The 13,461-nt window shown below is 44.1% G+C and overlaps 1 protein-coding gene across 1 annotated transcript in view; it reads left to right on the forward strand.

The window, feature by feature from the left end:
* The first annotated feature begins 5,242 nt into the window (after positions 1-5,242).
* The window catches only part of ITPK1 (inositol-tetrakisphosphate 1-kinase), a 237,867-nt gene continuing 229,648 nt past the window's right edge, over positions 5,243-13,461 (forward strand). The window contains exon 1 of the mRNA XM_039535795.1: positions 5,243-5,906. Coding sequence (XP_039391729.1) covers positions 5,812-5,906 — 95 coding nt within the window. The 5' untranslated portion in view covers positions 5,243-5,811. The remainder of the gene's footprint in view (positions 5,907-13,461) is intronic.

A 13,461-nucleotide genomic window follows, 5' to 3' on the forward strand; every position in this document is an offset into this window, starting at 1 on the left:
GTATTTGTTGAATGTGATAGGAGGAGTGGCAGGAGTAAGGATCCACAGCTAGCTTGCTTAACTGTTAGTTAACCCTCAGGCAGTCTAACAAGTGCAGAGGGGACCGACTGAGTCACCTGGTTGGCCAAACTGCCCAATCGGCAGACCTGTTCTTAAGACCAGCAGCAAGTGCTGGTTGCTCAGTGTTCACCTGCCTCTGTGTTAGCTTCTGCTCCTGCCTTGTTCTAGCTTGGATCCTGCCCTGCTCCTGCCTTCTTTGACTCCAGGGAACTTGGTTTGGACCCAGTTCTTGACTCTGGTTTGCCCCTGGACTCTGGCATTCAGCCCAATTCTGGTTCTGACCCTTGGTTCCATTTCCTGGTGCCTAACTTCTGCTCTGGCCACTAGGCCTGGGCCGTAAGAAAGAGAGTGGTTGGAAGGTTCCAGTTACACAAAAGAAACCTAACTGAATTATAGCCAGAGTCAAGATGAAAAGGAAGATTGTTGTGATTTCCTCAAGAGGCCATGCTTGTAATTGCCCCAAACTCTTAGTCAGCATGAAGCACCTCGTAATCCACACCTCACAGCAGTGGGCCATGAGCAAGTCAACCTGATATTAAAATGTGTTCCCAATCAGGAACTGGATACACATTATCTAGGGGCTCCATCTGGCCTCAGGTGCGGCAGTGTTGCCTGAACTGGCTCTGCAAGGTAAACAGAGTGTTGTAATGTATTTAGCAACTGATAATGCAGCAATGTACAGAGGAGGAAACAAATTCCTTGGCTATGAAGTTATTGAATAATTAGATCCAGGGAACAGGCAATTTACAAGGAAGGAATTTCCCAGGTTTATCATTCCCATGATTAAATCACTGAATAGACTTACGTCACACAATTTAACTCCTATTATTAGGAATCGTCCTCTCATGTACCTGTGAAGTAATCTCCAAACAGAAAAGAAAGCAAAACAAAGAGTGAAGTGTAAATAGTGACAAATTGTATTTTTATTATTCTTCAGATACTTTACTACCAAATGAAGTACTTATTATAAGTAGTGACTGCTTCCAATAGTAAGCACTAGATCAGACCCTAAAATGTTATGAGTAACATAGACAAAGTTTGAGTACACAGTATGATTTTGTTGTTGTTGTCGTCATTGACAATATCTTTTAAAAATTACAGTACAGTGAATATGGTTAATTTCCTAAACTGAACTACACACCTTTCAACAATCAGTTAAGCAATAAGAGTTAGTATGAATCTATTTTCTTTGTATTCTTTCAAATCTCATGCAATCCTAAATGCAAACTCTGACTAGGACTCTTAGACATATGCAAAGGTCAAATGCTTCTCCACAGATCTCCCCTAGCCTGCAACCCTTTTCTCTTTATCCCCTCGTGCTTGTTCAGCACTAGCCTCTTCTTTTTCCCTTCACACAATCTTGTCCATTGGTGCAAGAGTTCTATAGCTCCTTTGCTTCTGTTTTTATAGGGACTGCAAATGCTCAGCACCTCTGAAAACCAGGCCTCTGATGTCTGGAACAAAGTTCTTGTACCTTTCTGCCTCATCAGTTCTCCATCTGTTTTCCGAATCAGAATGAAAAGCTTAAATTTCTCATGGGAAGGAAATTCCCAAAAAATTCTATTGGGAAAATTTACATTTTGTTTCAATAATGTCAAAACATTCTAATATATAATTTAATACACAAATATCATACAAGCAGAAAATGAATGAATTGAAACAAAACACTGTGGCATTATCAAAGAGAAACAAGAAACTAGAAATGTCTTGTTTTGATTTTTTTCCCCTGTTGACAGTTTCACCAAAATGGAGGTTTCCACAAAATGTTTTGATTTCAGTTAAACTGCATTTTCCAAAACTAAATGTTCTGCTGAAAAAATGTTGACCAACTGTATTTATAACCATTAATTAACTTTGCCAAATGCTTGGGGATATCATTTGCATGAAAGATGTTCTTAAAAAATAGAGGTTGTAGAATATTAAGGGAGTGGAAGAATACTTCAGATTGCTGACTTGTAGTTGAGTGAAAGGGATATACTCTCATTCTCCTTTTGCAGTATTTGAGGTAGAAATATTATAATATACATTTTTCAAAAGTGCAAGCAGAGGGTATTTCCACCCTGCTCTGGATATTCCACACCCTGCATAAGGTCAAACATCTCCTTTGTTTACGGTTTGTTGGAATTGGACTTTATCATTGGCATTAACAGTAGCAGATCGTAAAACAGCCTGTGCTACTCCTGGAGGAGTTCTGTGTCACTGCGCAATGCAGAATTTTGCAGAAATTAATGTTGGGTGTGCAGAATTTCCTCCCCCCCCCCCCCATGGGCTGCAGAGATGTTGGCTGCCATGAGGGGCTGCTAGACAGCACAGACCACAGCTTACAAATAGAAGACAAGGCTGGGGAGGCGAACTGGAGAGTTCCCAGCATGCCCTGAAGGAAGGAGGCAGTGGTGCAAGTTGGGGACCCAGCATCAGGCTGTTTCTCCTTCTGGATCCTTGGTCTCTGTGGGGTAAAGGGTGTGAGTGTCTGGGCCATGGGAGGATGTGGCAGAACTCTGGGAGGAGGGGGTGTGAGTGTCTGGGCTTGGAGAGCATGGCTGGGCTCTGGGGGGTAGGTGGTGTAAGTGTCTGGCCCCCCAGCTGGACTCTGTGGGGGAGGGGGCAGAGAAACAGGAACTGGGTTGTCACAGGGGTTTCTTTAACATTACTCCTGAGGAAAATTTTCTCTGTCTGTATTACAGACATACTTGCTGACAGGTATTTTGAAATAAATTACCAGTTGAAACTGGCATGATTATATAGTGTTTTGACAAATACATTTGCAGAATTTTAAAACATTCTGTGCAGAATTTTAATTTTTTTGGCACAGAATTTTAAATGTTTTGGTGCAGAATGTCCCCTGTTGTATTGTGCTTACCACCCAGCCCAATCCAGGCACAGTTTCAGTTCCCTAAGACCTTTCTATTTCTACCTCCTTGTTCCCTCTGAATAGAGGTTCATACCTACCTTTCTTCTAGCCTGGTGCAGTTAATAAGCCACGCTCATTATGGCTACAATGAGTCAGCAGGGTTTACTCAACTTTATATATGCAGAGTCCTCTAACTCTGGTTATACAGAGCATGTCACCAGGAAAGGGTTGTAGATCCTGCCAACTTGTTACAGAAAGAAATAAAACAATTTTTATAAAAGCTGTTACGCAAATATCTGTAGTGTCATATTTTCCATCCTCAATGAGAAAAATGTGTGTTTTGGGTTAGATTTTTTTTTTTCAGATTAAGGAACAAAATAAAGAGGGAAACTTTGTATTTGCTCTGTGAGAGCTCACTGTGATTCAATCTGAAATATTCTGCATCTGGATTAAAATACAAAATGACAGGTGTCTCTATTTAAAGGTGCGGAACAGAGAAAAAGAGTGACAACTAGAACTGGTTGGCAAATTATTTTTTCCCTCTGCCAACAAATTTAAATAAGTTTTTTGTCAAACTTTCTTCAACAGTGGTCAGGTTTTTGTTGACCACTGAAAAATTTGGGGGTCTTTGATTTTTTTTCAATGAACTCATTTTTTAAAACTCTTTTTTTCAAAAAAAAATTCCTGTTTAGTCAAAAATAATTTGTTAAAAAAATAAAATAGGCAGTTTTTCTGATCAGCTCAATTGACAACTTCTCTTCCTAGGGGCTCTAGGATCTTGTGAGGTGGGAGGGTCCCAAAGCTCAGGCTGCAGCCCAAGTTCAAATGTCTACACCACAATGAAGAAGACCCTTAGCCTGAGTCGGGGGCTCAAGCCAGCTGCAGGTTTTTAATTGCACTGTAGACATACCCTTCATGTTACATACACCATACTTGCAATGACATGCACACTGAACGATCCCTGCACCCACTATTGATTTCAGTGGGGGTGGGGGTCTGGGCAGGCATGAACCCACACAGAGCTCCATTGCAGCATTGGGGCCTTAGCTTCTACTGCATTGAGAAAACTGGTATAAGAGACAGCATTCAAACTGAAGATGTGATAGGAGGGCTTTCCCTGCCTCTACTGAGGCTTGTTCCTATATTTGTCTAACTTCAGTCTGTTCTCAGGCCCCCAAAACTCTCCCAAAATTAATCAGAGACCTCCTATGACTTGTGTTACACAGGACGTCAGACTAGACAACCATTTTGGCCCAGTAATCTATGAAAATCTTAGATGGTGCTGCATCCAAGGAGGGTTTAACTGGAAATACAACATTGACTAGAATAAAAGGGGGGAGACTGCGATGCTCTTAATCTCCAGTCTTGTCTGAAATCACTTTAAGTACAGGGAATATCTTCCTGGTTTAAAAGGAAATATATGTGATGGCCATGTTTTCTTCTTCTTTCAAGTGGCAACTCTTGGGAGCAGGGCAGGGGCAAGAAGATGAGGCAGGGGATCAGCTGAAGGGGACATCTCAGGTTTTTCATTTCCAATCAAAGTCAGGTATTGGTGAGTGGCTGGGGGAATCAGCCCTACTGCTCAGTGGTCTTTGCTGGGGTAGCTTGTATCCCTGGCTCTTAAAGATTGAATAACTCTGATCTGTGTTTCTGAAGAAGAGCAGGATTTTGCCCTTCAGATAGATGCCCACAGTTGCACTGAATGGAAAGGTAGTTTTTTCTGGGGTGTGTGTGAACAGGGACTCCCTACCCCCCCCGTCCTCTTCTCTCCCCTCCCCCAGGCTTCACATCCTCCCCTTTTACAAAGGACTCCTCGTTTAGCACTGGAAAACCACACCACACTTTTCAAACCCCATTCTCCACCAGGCCCCAGGGGAGAACACTAGCCTGGCAGGACCAGCCCTGAAAGCGGGGGAGGGGGTGTGCGCTGTGTCTTTAAGGCGCTGCAGCCCAGTGCTGCCCCCTGCAGGTCCAGCCGCAGCCGTTTTTCCCTGCCAGGGTCAGTCCGGGCAGGTTGCTGCCGCGCGGCAGAGACGCGGGGACTAGGTAGGGCCGCCGGGTGCCGGCCGGCCCGGGCTGCTGCTTGCAAGCTCTGCTTCGGGCAGGAGGCGCAGCAGCCTGGCGCAGCCCCCGGGAGGGTGTGTCCTTGCTCGCCCACCCTCCTGCTCTGGGGGTGGAGGGAGGAGGAACCAGCCGCGGCAGGAGGAAGTGGAGGCGGCTCGGAATAGCGGGCAAATGGAGACGTGAGAGGCGGCAGCAGCAGCAGCGGGGGAAGGAAGCGAGCTGGTCTCTGGATCCCCGGGCGTGCAGCCCGACGGCCACTGGGGCTCGCCTCGGCAGCCTGGGGCAGAGGCTTGCTCGGGGCTCCGCTGCTGCCTGCGGGGTGCTGCCTGCTCGGAGAGCCGCGGCGTCGTGCCTGCTCGGAGAGCCGCTCCATTGGCTCACGGAGGAGGATTTCAGAAGGTAGAAGCTTCCCCTCCGCCAGAGGCACCTTCCCTCCCAGCCTCTTCGCTTTCCCTTTCCTGGGAGGGCCTGCAAGGGGATTGCACGCAAGTTACTGCTGCTGAGAGAGCCTGGACCCTGCCCGAGCCAGCCAAGCACGGGGTCTGTCTGGGGAATATTGCTAGCGGCTTCCGAGACAGCATCTGATGTTGTTGTTAGTCTCCGCTTTAATACCCAAGTGCATATGAAATATTAAAGCCCCTCCCCTGGATTTTCCTGTTTTGCCAATCTCAGAGTTCCTTGCACCCCAAGGACTGAATGACTTCTCTCTAGAGACTTCTTTTTTGGAGGGGAGGAAGGCACCTGAGTACCAAGCTGCTGCATCTTGTGTACAAGGCTTTTCTTTCCTCCTTTAAAAATAACCCCCCCACCCCCACTCCGCTGGAGGGTAAGGGAAGATGCAGACCTTTCTGAAAGGGAAAAGAGTTGGTTATTGGCTGAGTGAAAAGAAGATCAAGAAGCTGAATTTTCAGGCCTTTGCAGAGCTCTGCAGGTAAGGAACAAATCCTGACGAGCTATAATCGGGGGCGGGGGGAGGGGAATCAACCTCCTCTGTCTTACTAGAACTTGACAGTTTTTTCCCCCCCTCTCTCCAAAGTCCATTTGACATTGTGGGCCTTCAGCCGCATCTCTGGTTATCAAATTAACATGCAATTATAATATAGTATTGCTTAAGAGCAGGGTGACTGCTGCTTGGAAATTGAGTCATACATTTTAACAGCCTGGATCTAGGATTGTCATGGAAGCAATGCCAGGCATGGTGGTGATGTGAAAGCATGCTATTGACTTGGGGTTTCATTGTGGGCAGGGACAAAAAAGAAGTTTGGTAGCCAGGCTGCATTAAGTTGACCTTTACTATGACCTGTGTAAAAAGGTTTTCTTTAATGTTTGTTATTTCCTCTACATTGCATACAAGGAGTAAGAAATCTTAAACTGTCCACGGTGTCAGTTTCCCCTGGGCTGGAAGTAGCCTGGCAGAATGGAACTGATACCCAGGCATCCATGTACTATTCTTTTGGGGAAGAGAGAGGAGCGGTGTACATTGACAGTCTTCTTGGCAGACTGCATGCATGACTTCCACCCCCTACCTATTCAGTATCCCTTGACCCCAAACCTGGTTTTCTGGATCTTGATCTGAAGTCTCTCTGCTTCCCTTTTTCATATGCATGGTACTGGTGCCATGGCTTTTACTATAGTATGTTGCAAACTTCTGAGAAACTGAATTGTGGTTTTGTGTGTGTGAGTGCGGATGAGACATAGTCATGCTCTGTGACTTGCCTACATTTCTATTTGCACATCACTCCTTGAGCGCTCCTGTTTTCATGATAAAATAATCCAAATCAGACTTTGTTAAGAATTGGGTGGGATTCAAAAGAGGAGCATGATGGCTCCTGTTAATAAATTCCAAGTGGGTGGCTGGTTAATTTTCTGGGTGTCATACAACAAAATATTGGGGGTTTAAAATATTTTCAGTCCTTGTAAGGTTTTTATTTCCCAGGGATGCTTAGGGGATTTCTGCATTAGTATAAATGCCTGTATTAACCTCCATTAATGGGATGTTAGACTTTTTACTACAGGTTACTTTTATTTTTGTAACTACTATTACATGTAGTTACAAGGACACATGCTATATTGCTTAATAGAATTTGTTGTTTGATTCTATGAGAGAACTAAGAGTAAATGTCAGATAAGAGTTTTCAACTAACTGGCAAATGAGAACTATCAGAGTTCATTATTAGACTTTCCAATTTTAAAGTAACTCTCTTAAACTGCTGTTCCTAAATCCATTCCGTTTACACACACGCTTTTAAAATTTGGTGTCATCTACTATGAAATACATATTAAGGGTCTTCTATTTTCTTAAAGTTGTTTGGCCAACGTGACTTATGATTAAGGAACTTTCACCACAGGTCCTTTCTGTAAAGATGAAGGAGAAAATGGAAAAGCAGTTTAACTAAATGACAGAAAAGTGGCATATCAGTTTGTGTTCCAATCATTTTGTATTCTATTAAAATTCACAGAAATAAGATTTTGGGTAAATTTCCTGTATGTAAATAGATTGCAAGTTCCAATTTAATATAGAATTTCCCTTATTGGTCATGCAAACAAACTGCTTTATTAATGACTGATGCTGGGGCTTAGACGTGCCTAACTGACTTTCTGATTCGTTTTGGTGCTGTACATTTTTTCCTGTGCTCACAAAAGGATCTGATGGTTAGTGTACACCAGATTTCATAATCTAAAACTAACAGGGCTATTATGTTAGACTCTAGTCTAAACAAACATAGATTCTACTCTATTTCTTAGTGCCTGGTATCCAGCATTCTGAGTCCTCTGTGTAGGAATCCAAGTTTCTCTGCCCCCCCATTCCCATCTTCTGCTCAAACCTTTTTGTTTCTCTTTCTGACTGACTTGTAAGTTGTTTCATTTTCCCATATAGCACACGTGTGTTACTGTATTACGTAACACTGCTCTATAATTTCCACACTTACTGCACGATTGTTAATGGGTATTATTGGCACTGAAGTGCAAATAGGTCCAGAGTCTCAAAGTACAGCTGCTGAAAGGTGGCTTAGCTAAACTGGTCTTCAAAACCCATCTGTTTTTTGCCTTGTCTGTGCTAATGCTCCAACTCATTTTTAAAACCAGTTAATATTTCTGGATGGGTTTTCCCAGTTTAGACAAGGCCTAGTTGAGGAAGGATGGCTCAGTGAATAAGATGCTAGGCTGTGAATTGGGAAGATCTGCATTCTATTCCCTCTTCTACCAGAGATTTCCTGTGAGATTTTTTTGGCAAGTCACTTAGTCTCTCTCTCTGCCTCCATTCTCCATCTGTAAAATGGGATAGCAAGAACACTACCTCATGGAGTACTGAGGACATGCACAATAAAAAATTGTGATGTACTTGGATACTGTGGTAATGGGGGGGGGGGCATATCAGTACTATAGATAGATAGATTTGGGCCTGATCCTGTGATGAGTTCCATGTGCTCTGCACCCTTGAAATTAATGGAGTTTCAGGCATCTACAAAGGCCTCTTTCCCAGAGGAAGATGAGGGCTTTTGCAGAGAGCTGATCTGTTTAGCATCAGACAGTGAGCCATGCATTGACAGTAGTGAGGCACTAGGAGTGCCTGAACTTCCACCCAAACCAGGCTAAGTGGCGAGAACATAATAGCAGACTAGCTGTGGATCTGTCTGAGGGTGTACTCAGTGGCATGGTAGATCTTGTTGTTACTCTGCATGCCAAGTCACATTTTTGCATTTCAGTGTTCCGATGATGAGTAAGAGTGCCTGGTGCTGCTCTTCCCTTTCCACAAAAGAGGAAAGTGAGTGAGAGAAGTTGTGCTTCTCACATAGTAATTGTGAGAATCAATTTCTGCCAGTTTCCACCAACATAAGAAAATGGAAATGAGGGAAACTCCACTTGCTGAACACCAGTTGCAACAACCCCTTCTGTGAACAAACCAAACTGCTTTTCTGCTAAGAAGTCTGCGTGACAAGTCAGCCACTGATTGACAAATATGAAAAAATGAAGGCACTAGATCTTGTTTGGAGTCTCTAGGTGCTACAGTAATACAAATAATAACAGTCTCCAGACTATGGATTTTTGATTCGTGTAGACAATGTCTGGATTGGTTCAGTGGAGGAACACTTTTTTCTATAGAAAACCACATGGATAAGATTTCATTATTAAGATTCCACACAAAGGGGACATTCTTTTCATTATCTTGAGTGTTTGAGTAAGTCCTCCTACAGTGCATGTCACTTGTACTTAAGGCCATAGAAACTGGTTTCACTGGTCGTCGAGCATGTTTTTGTTGCTTTAGGATAAGAATATTTTTACGGGACTAGGAAATAACAGTGGTGAGTTAGAGCATTGCACGCATACATATTCCTGCCCACCCTTCTCTGCTGTACCTGTGGTGCCTTTTTTTTTTTCTCTTCAGGTAGCTGATCTGTGTGAGTCCACTTGGCTCATTGTGTTTTCGTAAGCCACAATTACCCTTTCTCTCCAGTTCTTACAGCCTGGTTTCTGTGATCTGTGGAATTGAGCTGCCCTTTGTGCAGTTAAACCTCCCTAGTAGCATTTTATAAGCTACCAGTCTTAGCAAACCAGGATCATAAAACAGGGGTAAACACTACTGTCAGAGCTATAGATAGGTGTGTTTATTTCTGTTCTGAACTTTTATTTGTGTTTCCTGTGTTTACTGGACTAAGCACAAGAGGCCAAATATGAGATTTGATACAGAGATTTAGGAATAATTTTGATTTGAGAATATTAAATTAAGCATATTCTTTGTATAGCAAACCATTAAGTATATTTCATGTTTTTCCAGGAAGAACTTGGGATTTTCTTTAACCTCAGCTCCCCACAAAAAACTAAATACAGATTTTGTTAAATGCATGGCTTGTGCCAGTTGGCTTTTAAAGACTGTAGAAATAGGGTGACCAGATAGTAAGTGTGAAAAATCAGGATGGGGGTGGGGGTAATTGGCACCTATATAAGAAAAAGCCCCATATCGGGACTGTCCCTATAAAATGGGGACATCTGGTCACCCTATGTAGAAACTATAAAAATTAAACATAGGCATGCTGGTCAGTAGCTCTAATTGTTACCTACACTGGTGTGCAATATTATATCACGAGAAGTCAGTTGACAATAGCAGGGAGTAAAGCTTCTTTGTCTGCAATTCTCACCAATAGCTGCAAGCCGTCAGGTGTTAGAAATTATACTGAAGGTAGGAGTGAACTACTGATGACCTTTTGGGGGCATGGGGGTGGAGTGCTCCTTCTTCCTGCAGGAGTGACCTTTCTTCTAGCCATGGAGAGATGGAGGTGTACTGCCTCTTGAAACCACTGTGAACACTGGCCACAGGGAAGTGAGGGGGTCATTTTCCTCCACCCCCAAAGAAAGTTTGCAGTGTGTTTGCTTCATTCTATGATGCTAACTACTCCCTGGGATCACAGAGCACAGCCACTGGGCTGCAGGAGTGGCTCAGATAATCAATATTTTCATTACATGCCTGTGTTTAGTGGACTAACAGTAATTGACCTTAGATTAAGGAGCCAAGAGTCCTTTTCCTGGTACATCTTTTTTCCACAGAGCTGTTTGATTTGGGATAATAACAAATCTCGCCTCTTTATATTGCAGAAGGTTCCTGAAAAGTAGTTCCTAGTATGTGCATATGTTAATTCCTGCATCTCTGCTTCCAATTTTGTTAGCTCCTTACTAATTCAGAAATCAACACTCTTGACTTTGGGGAGGGTTTAAATGTAAGCAGTAATCTCTGAAACAGAGGTTTGATCTGAGGTGATATTTTAGGGTGAGTGTAGTTACAAGACAACCCTGGAAAGTTAAGTGTTTGAACTGCACATTGGGAGAATGAAGGTTGATACTGTACGTCCTGTGATACAGTCCAGATAACATACCGTTCATCTGAAAACTTGACAATTTCCTTTAAGATGACACTGAACATATCCCAATGAAACAGTGAAGCAAGGCATCTTAAATGCAGATGTAGAAAAAATAAGCACCTGGCTTGGATGCATCCAGTCTTTCACTATGTGAAACAAGCACTCTTTTATTGGTGCATGTTTCTTCTTGTCCCCTTTATTTTTCATTCATAAAACCAGTAATCCACAATAATGGTTCCATTTGTGTGGTTGGAACTTAGTTTTATTCAGAAGGCATTTTGCCCTCTACCTGATCAGATGTAATAGCTAGCACTTTTATAGTGCCTGATAGCTTCAAAGTACTATACAAACTTTAGCTAGTATTCATAGCACTTTAAGTACACCTCTACCCCAATATAATGCGACCCGATATAACACGAATTCGGATATAATGCAGTAAAGCAGTGCTCCGGGGGGGAGGGGGGGGGGGCTGCACACTCTGGCGGATCAAAGCAAGTTTGATATAACACGGTTTCACCTATAACACGGTAAGATTTTTTTTTGTCTCCCAAGGACAACAGTATATCGAGGTAGAGATGTAGTAGTATCCCCATTTTACAGCAGAGGAAAACCTATTAAAGTGTGTGGTGGCTCTCTTAAGAGTGTCTCTCTCAATGACAGTTTTAGGCTTCCATTTTTGAGGTTGCTGTAACTTTAGGTTCAATTTCCTCATCTTGAAAGTTAAAAGGTGTTTATTCCTCCTCCGGTAGATGAAAGACAAGCTGTGTTCTTGGCTCATGTAGGAGCCCCAGTAGTAATGGTTCTGCATTTGGAACCGAATGAATGATCCCTGTGAACTGAGTCAAAATAGAATCCAGCTTGCTTTCCCATAGCCATGTTGGCTCTGCAGAGGTAACAGGTAGTCAGTTTATTGAGATCAGTAAAATTGTGACTTTGAAGGCCCTTGGGATCTGATCTATAAAGTGAGAAGGTGCCACTTTTCTGGTCGTAACTGCACATTTAACTGAGTCATTGGTGCGGAGAGATCTAGAGCTTGGAAGCAGGGTCAACTCACACAAAGGTGCTGAATTTCACCCCAGAAGGGACAAGTTGAAATGATGGTTTTATCTTTATTGATCTAGGGCTGCATAGTTAAGAATAACACTTGATCCATGCTGACTTCTGAATTGGTAACTTGAAAGCCCTCAGGGAACTGGGATGTCTCCCCCTTTTATTACAGCCCTTGCAGGTTCTTGTTCCTCCTGTTCAACAAGGAACCTCCTTCCACTGTTTCCCAAACACACACCAGTTCTGTACACTCATCCTGGTCCTGTTCCCCATGCATTCCCTTGTGGCACTGAACCCCTCCCGCTCCAGCTGGCAAACAAAAGAGTTTGGGGCAGGTGGAGCTGGGCGGTGGAGGATAGGAGAAGGTGGAACACTGTATGCTTTCCCTTGCAGCTGGTATGTTGCAATGGACTGTACCCAAGAACTCTGGGTCCCACACCTTTGCTCAGTCTATTAGACTATCTATGGTTTGTGGAGCGGGGGAGCTGGGAGAAGGTTCCTTTGACAGAGTGCTGTCAGGCTAAAAAACAATATTGTAAAGAGGCCTTACCTCTGCTGGACATCTGGGTGCTAAGCAATAAGAGTATCTTTTTTAAAATGTAAGAACAAGCGTTTCTTTCTCCAGTCTAGAAAAGCCATGTTAAAATGTCAATTTCCTCGTGAAAGTTCCTTACTAATTATGTCCATAGCATCTTGAATTTTTTTTATTTTTTTTAAATAAGTGTGGGCCATACTAAAGAATAATGAAGGCCAGAAGCTGTTTCTCTCTGGATCAATTTCACTCCATATGGAACCCTTTGGTTTTTGATGAGCAAGATCATTGTTACAAAGATGATGATGATGATGATTTAAACCTATTATGTTACAATCTAATTAGTGAGCTAAAGTATAAGGCCTATATATACACTACACAAGTGGTTCTCAACAGGGGGTCCATGGGTCCCTGTGGCTAAAACCCAGAGTCCGAGCCTCAGCACCTCCTGCGAGCCAGTAGCTGTGGGGTTGAAGCCCCAATCCCTGGTGCTCCCTGCCCGGTTGAAGCTGGGAGCAGCAGGGCTGAATTCTGGAGCCCTGAGCCCCGGTGCTCCCCACAGGACAGAACACCTGAACCCATGTGTAGAGTTGGGGGGACACAGAGGTGTTGCACCCCCCCACCCCTGCAACTACAGTCCTGGGGCAGTTCCAACCCTCTCCCCACCTCCTTCTCTCCCTGCCCCCTGGCCAGCGGAGGTGGGAAGCTAGAGGGACAGCTGGTGCCATGGAGCAGGCAGCCGCAGCATTCTCTTGTCTCCTGCTGGTACAGGGGGTTGAAGCTGCTCCTCAGCTCCCAGCGCTCTTTGCTCACGCTGGCAGTAAGAGCTGCCTTGTGTGGGGGGGACCCAGCTCTGTGGCTGGCAGAGCCCTCGGGGACCAGGGACCGCAGGGGAGCCCTCCTGGCACACAGCCCCTAGCTAACCCTCTTCCTTCACCCTGAGCTACCCCCCCCGTCCACACAGCCCCTAGCTACTCTCTCCCGGCCTGCCTGCACCCTGAGCTACTCCCTCATCTGCACACCCCTAGCTACTCCCTCCCTGCCTGCCTGCA

Source organism: Mauremys reevesii, linkage group 4, assembly GCF_016161935.1.
Source record: "Mauremys reevesii isolate NIE-2019 linkage group 4, ASM1616193v1, whole genome shotgun sequence".
Taxonomy (NCBI): domain Eukaryota; kingdom Metazoa; phylum Chordata; order Testudines; family Geoemydidae; genus Mauremys; species Mauremys reevesii.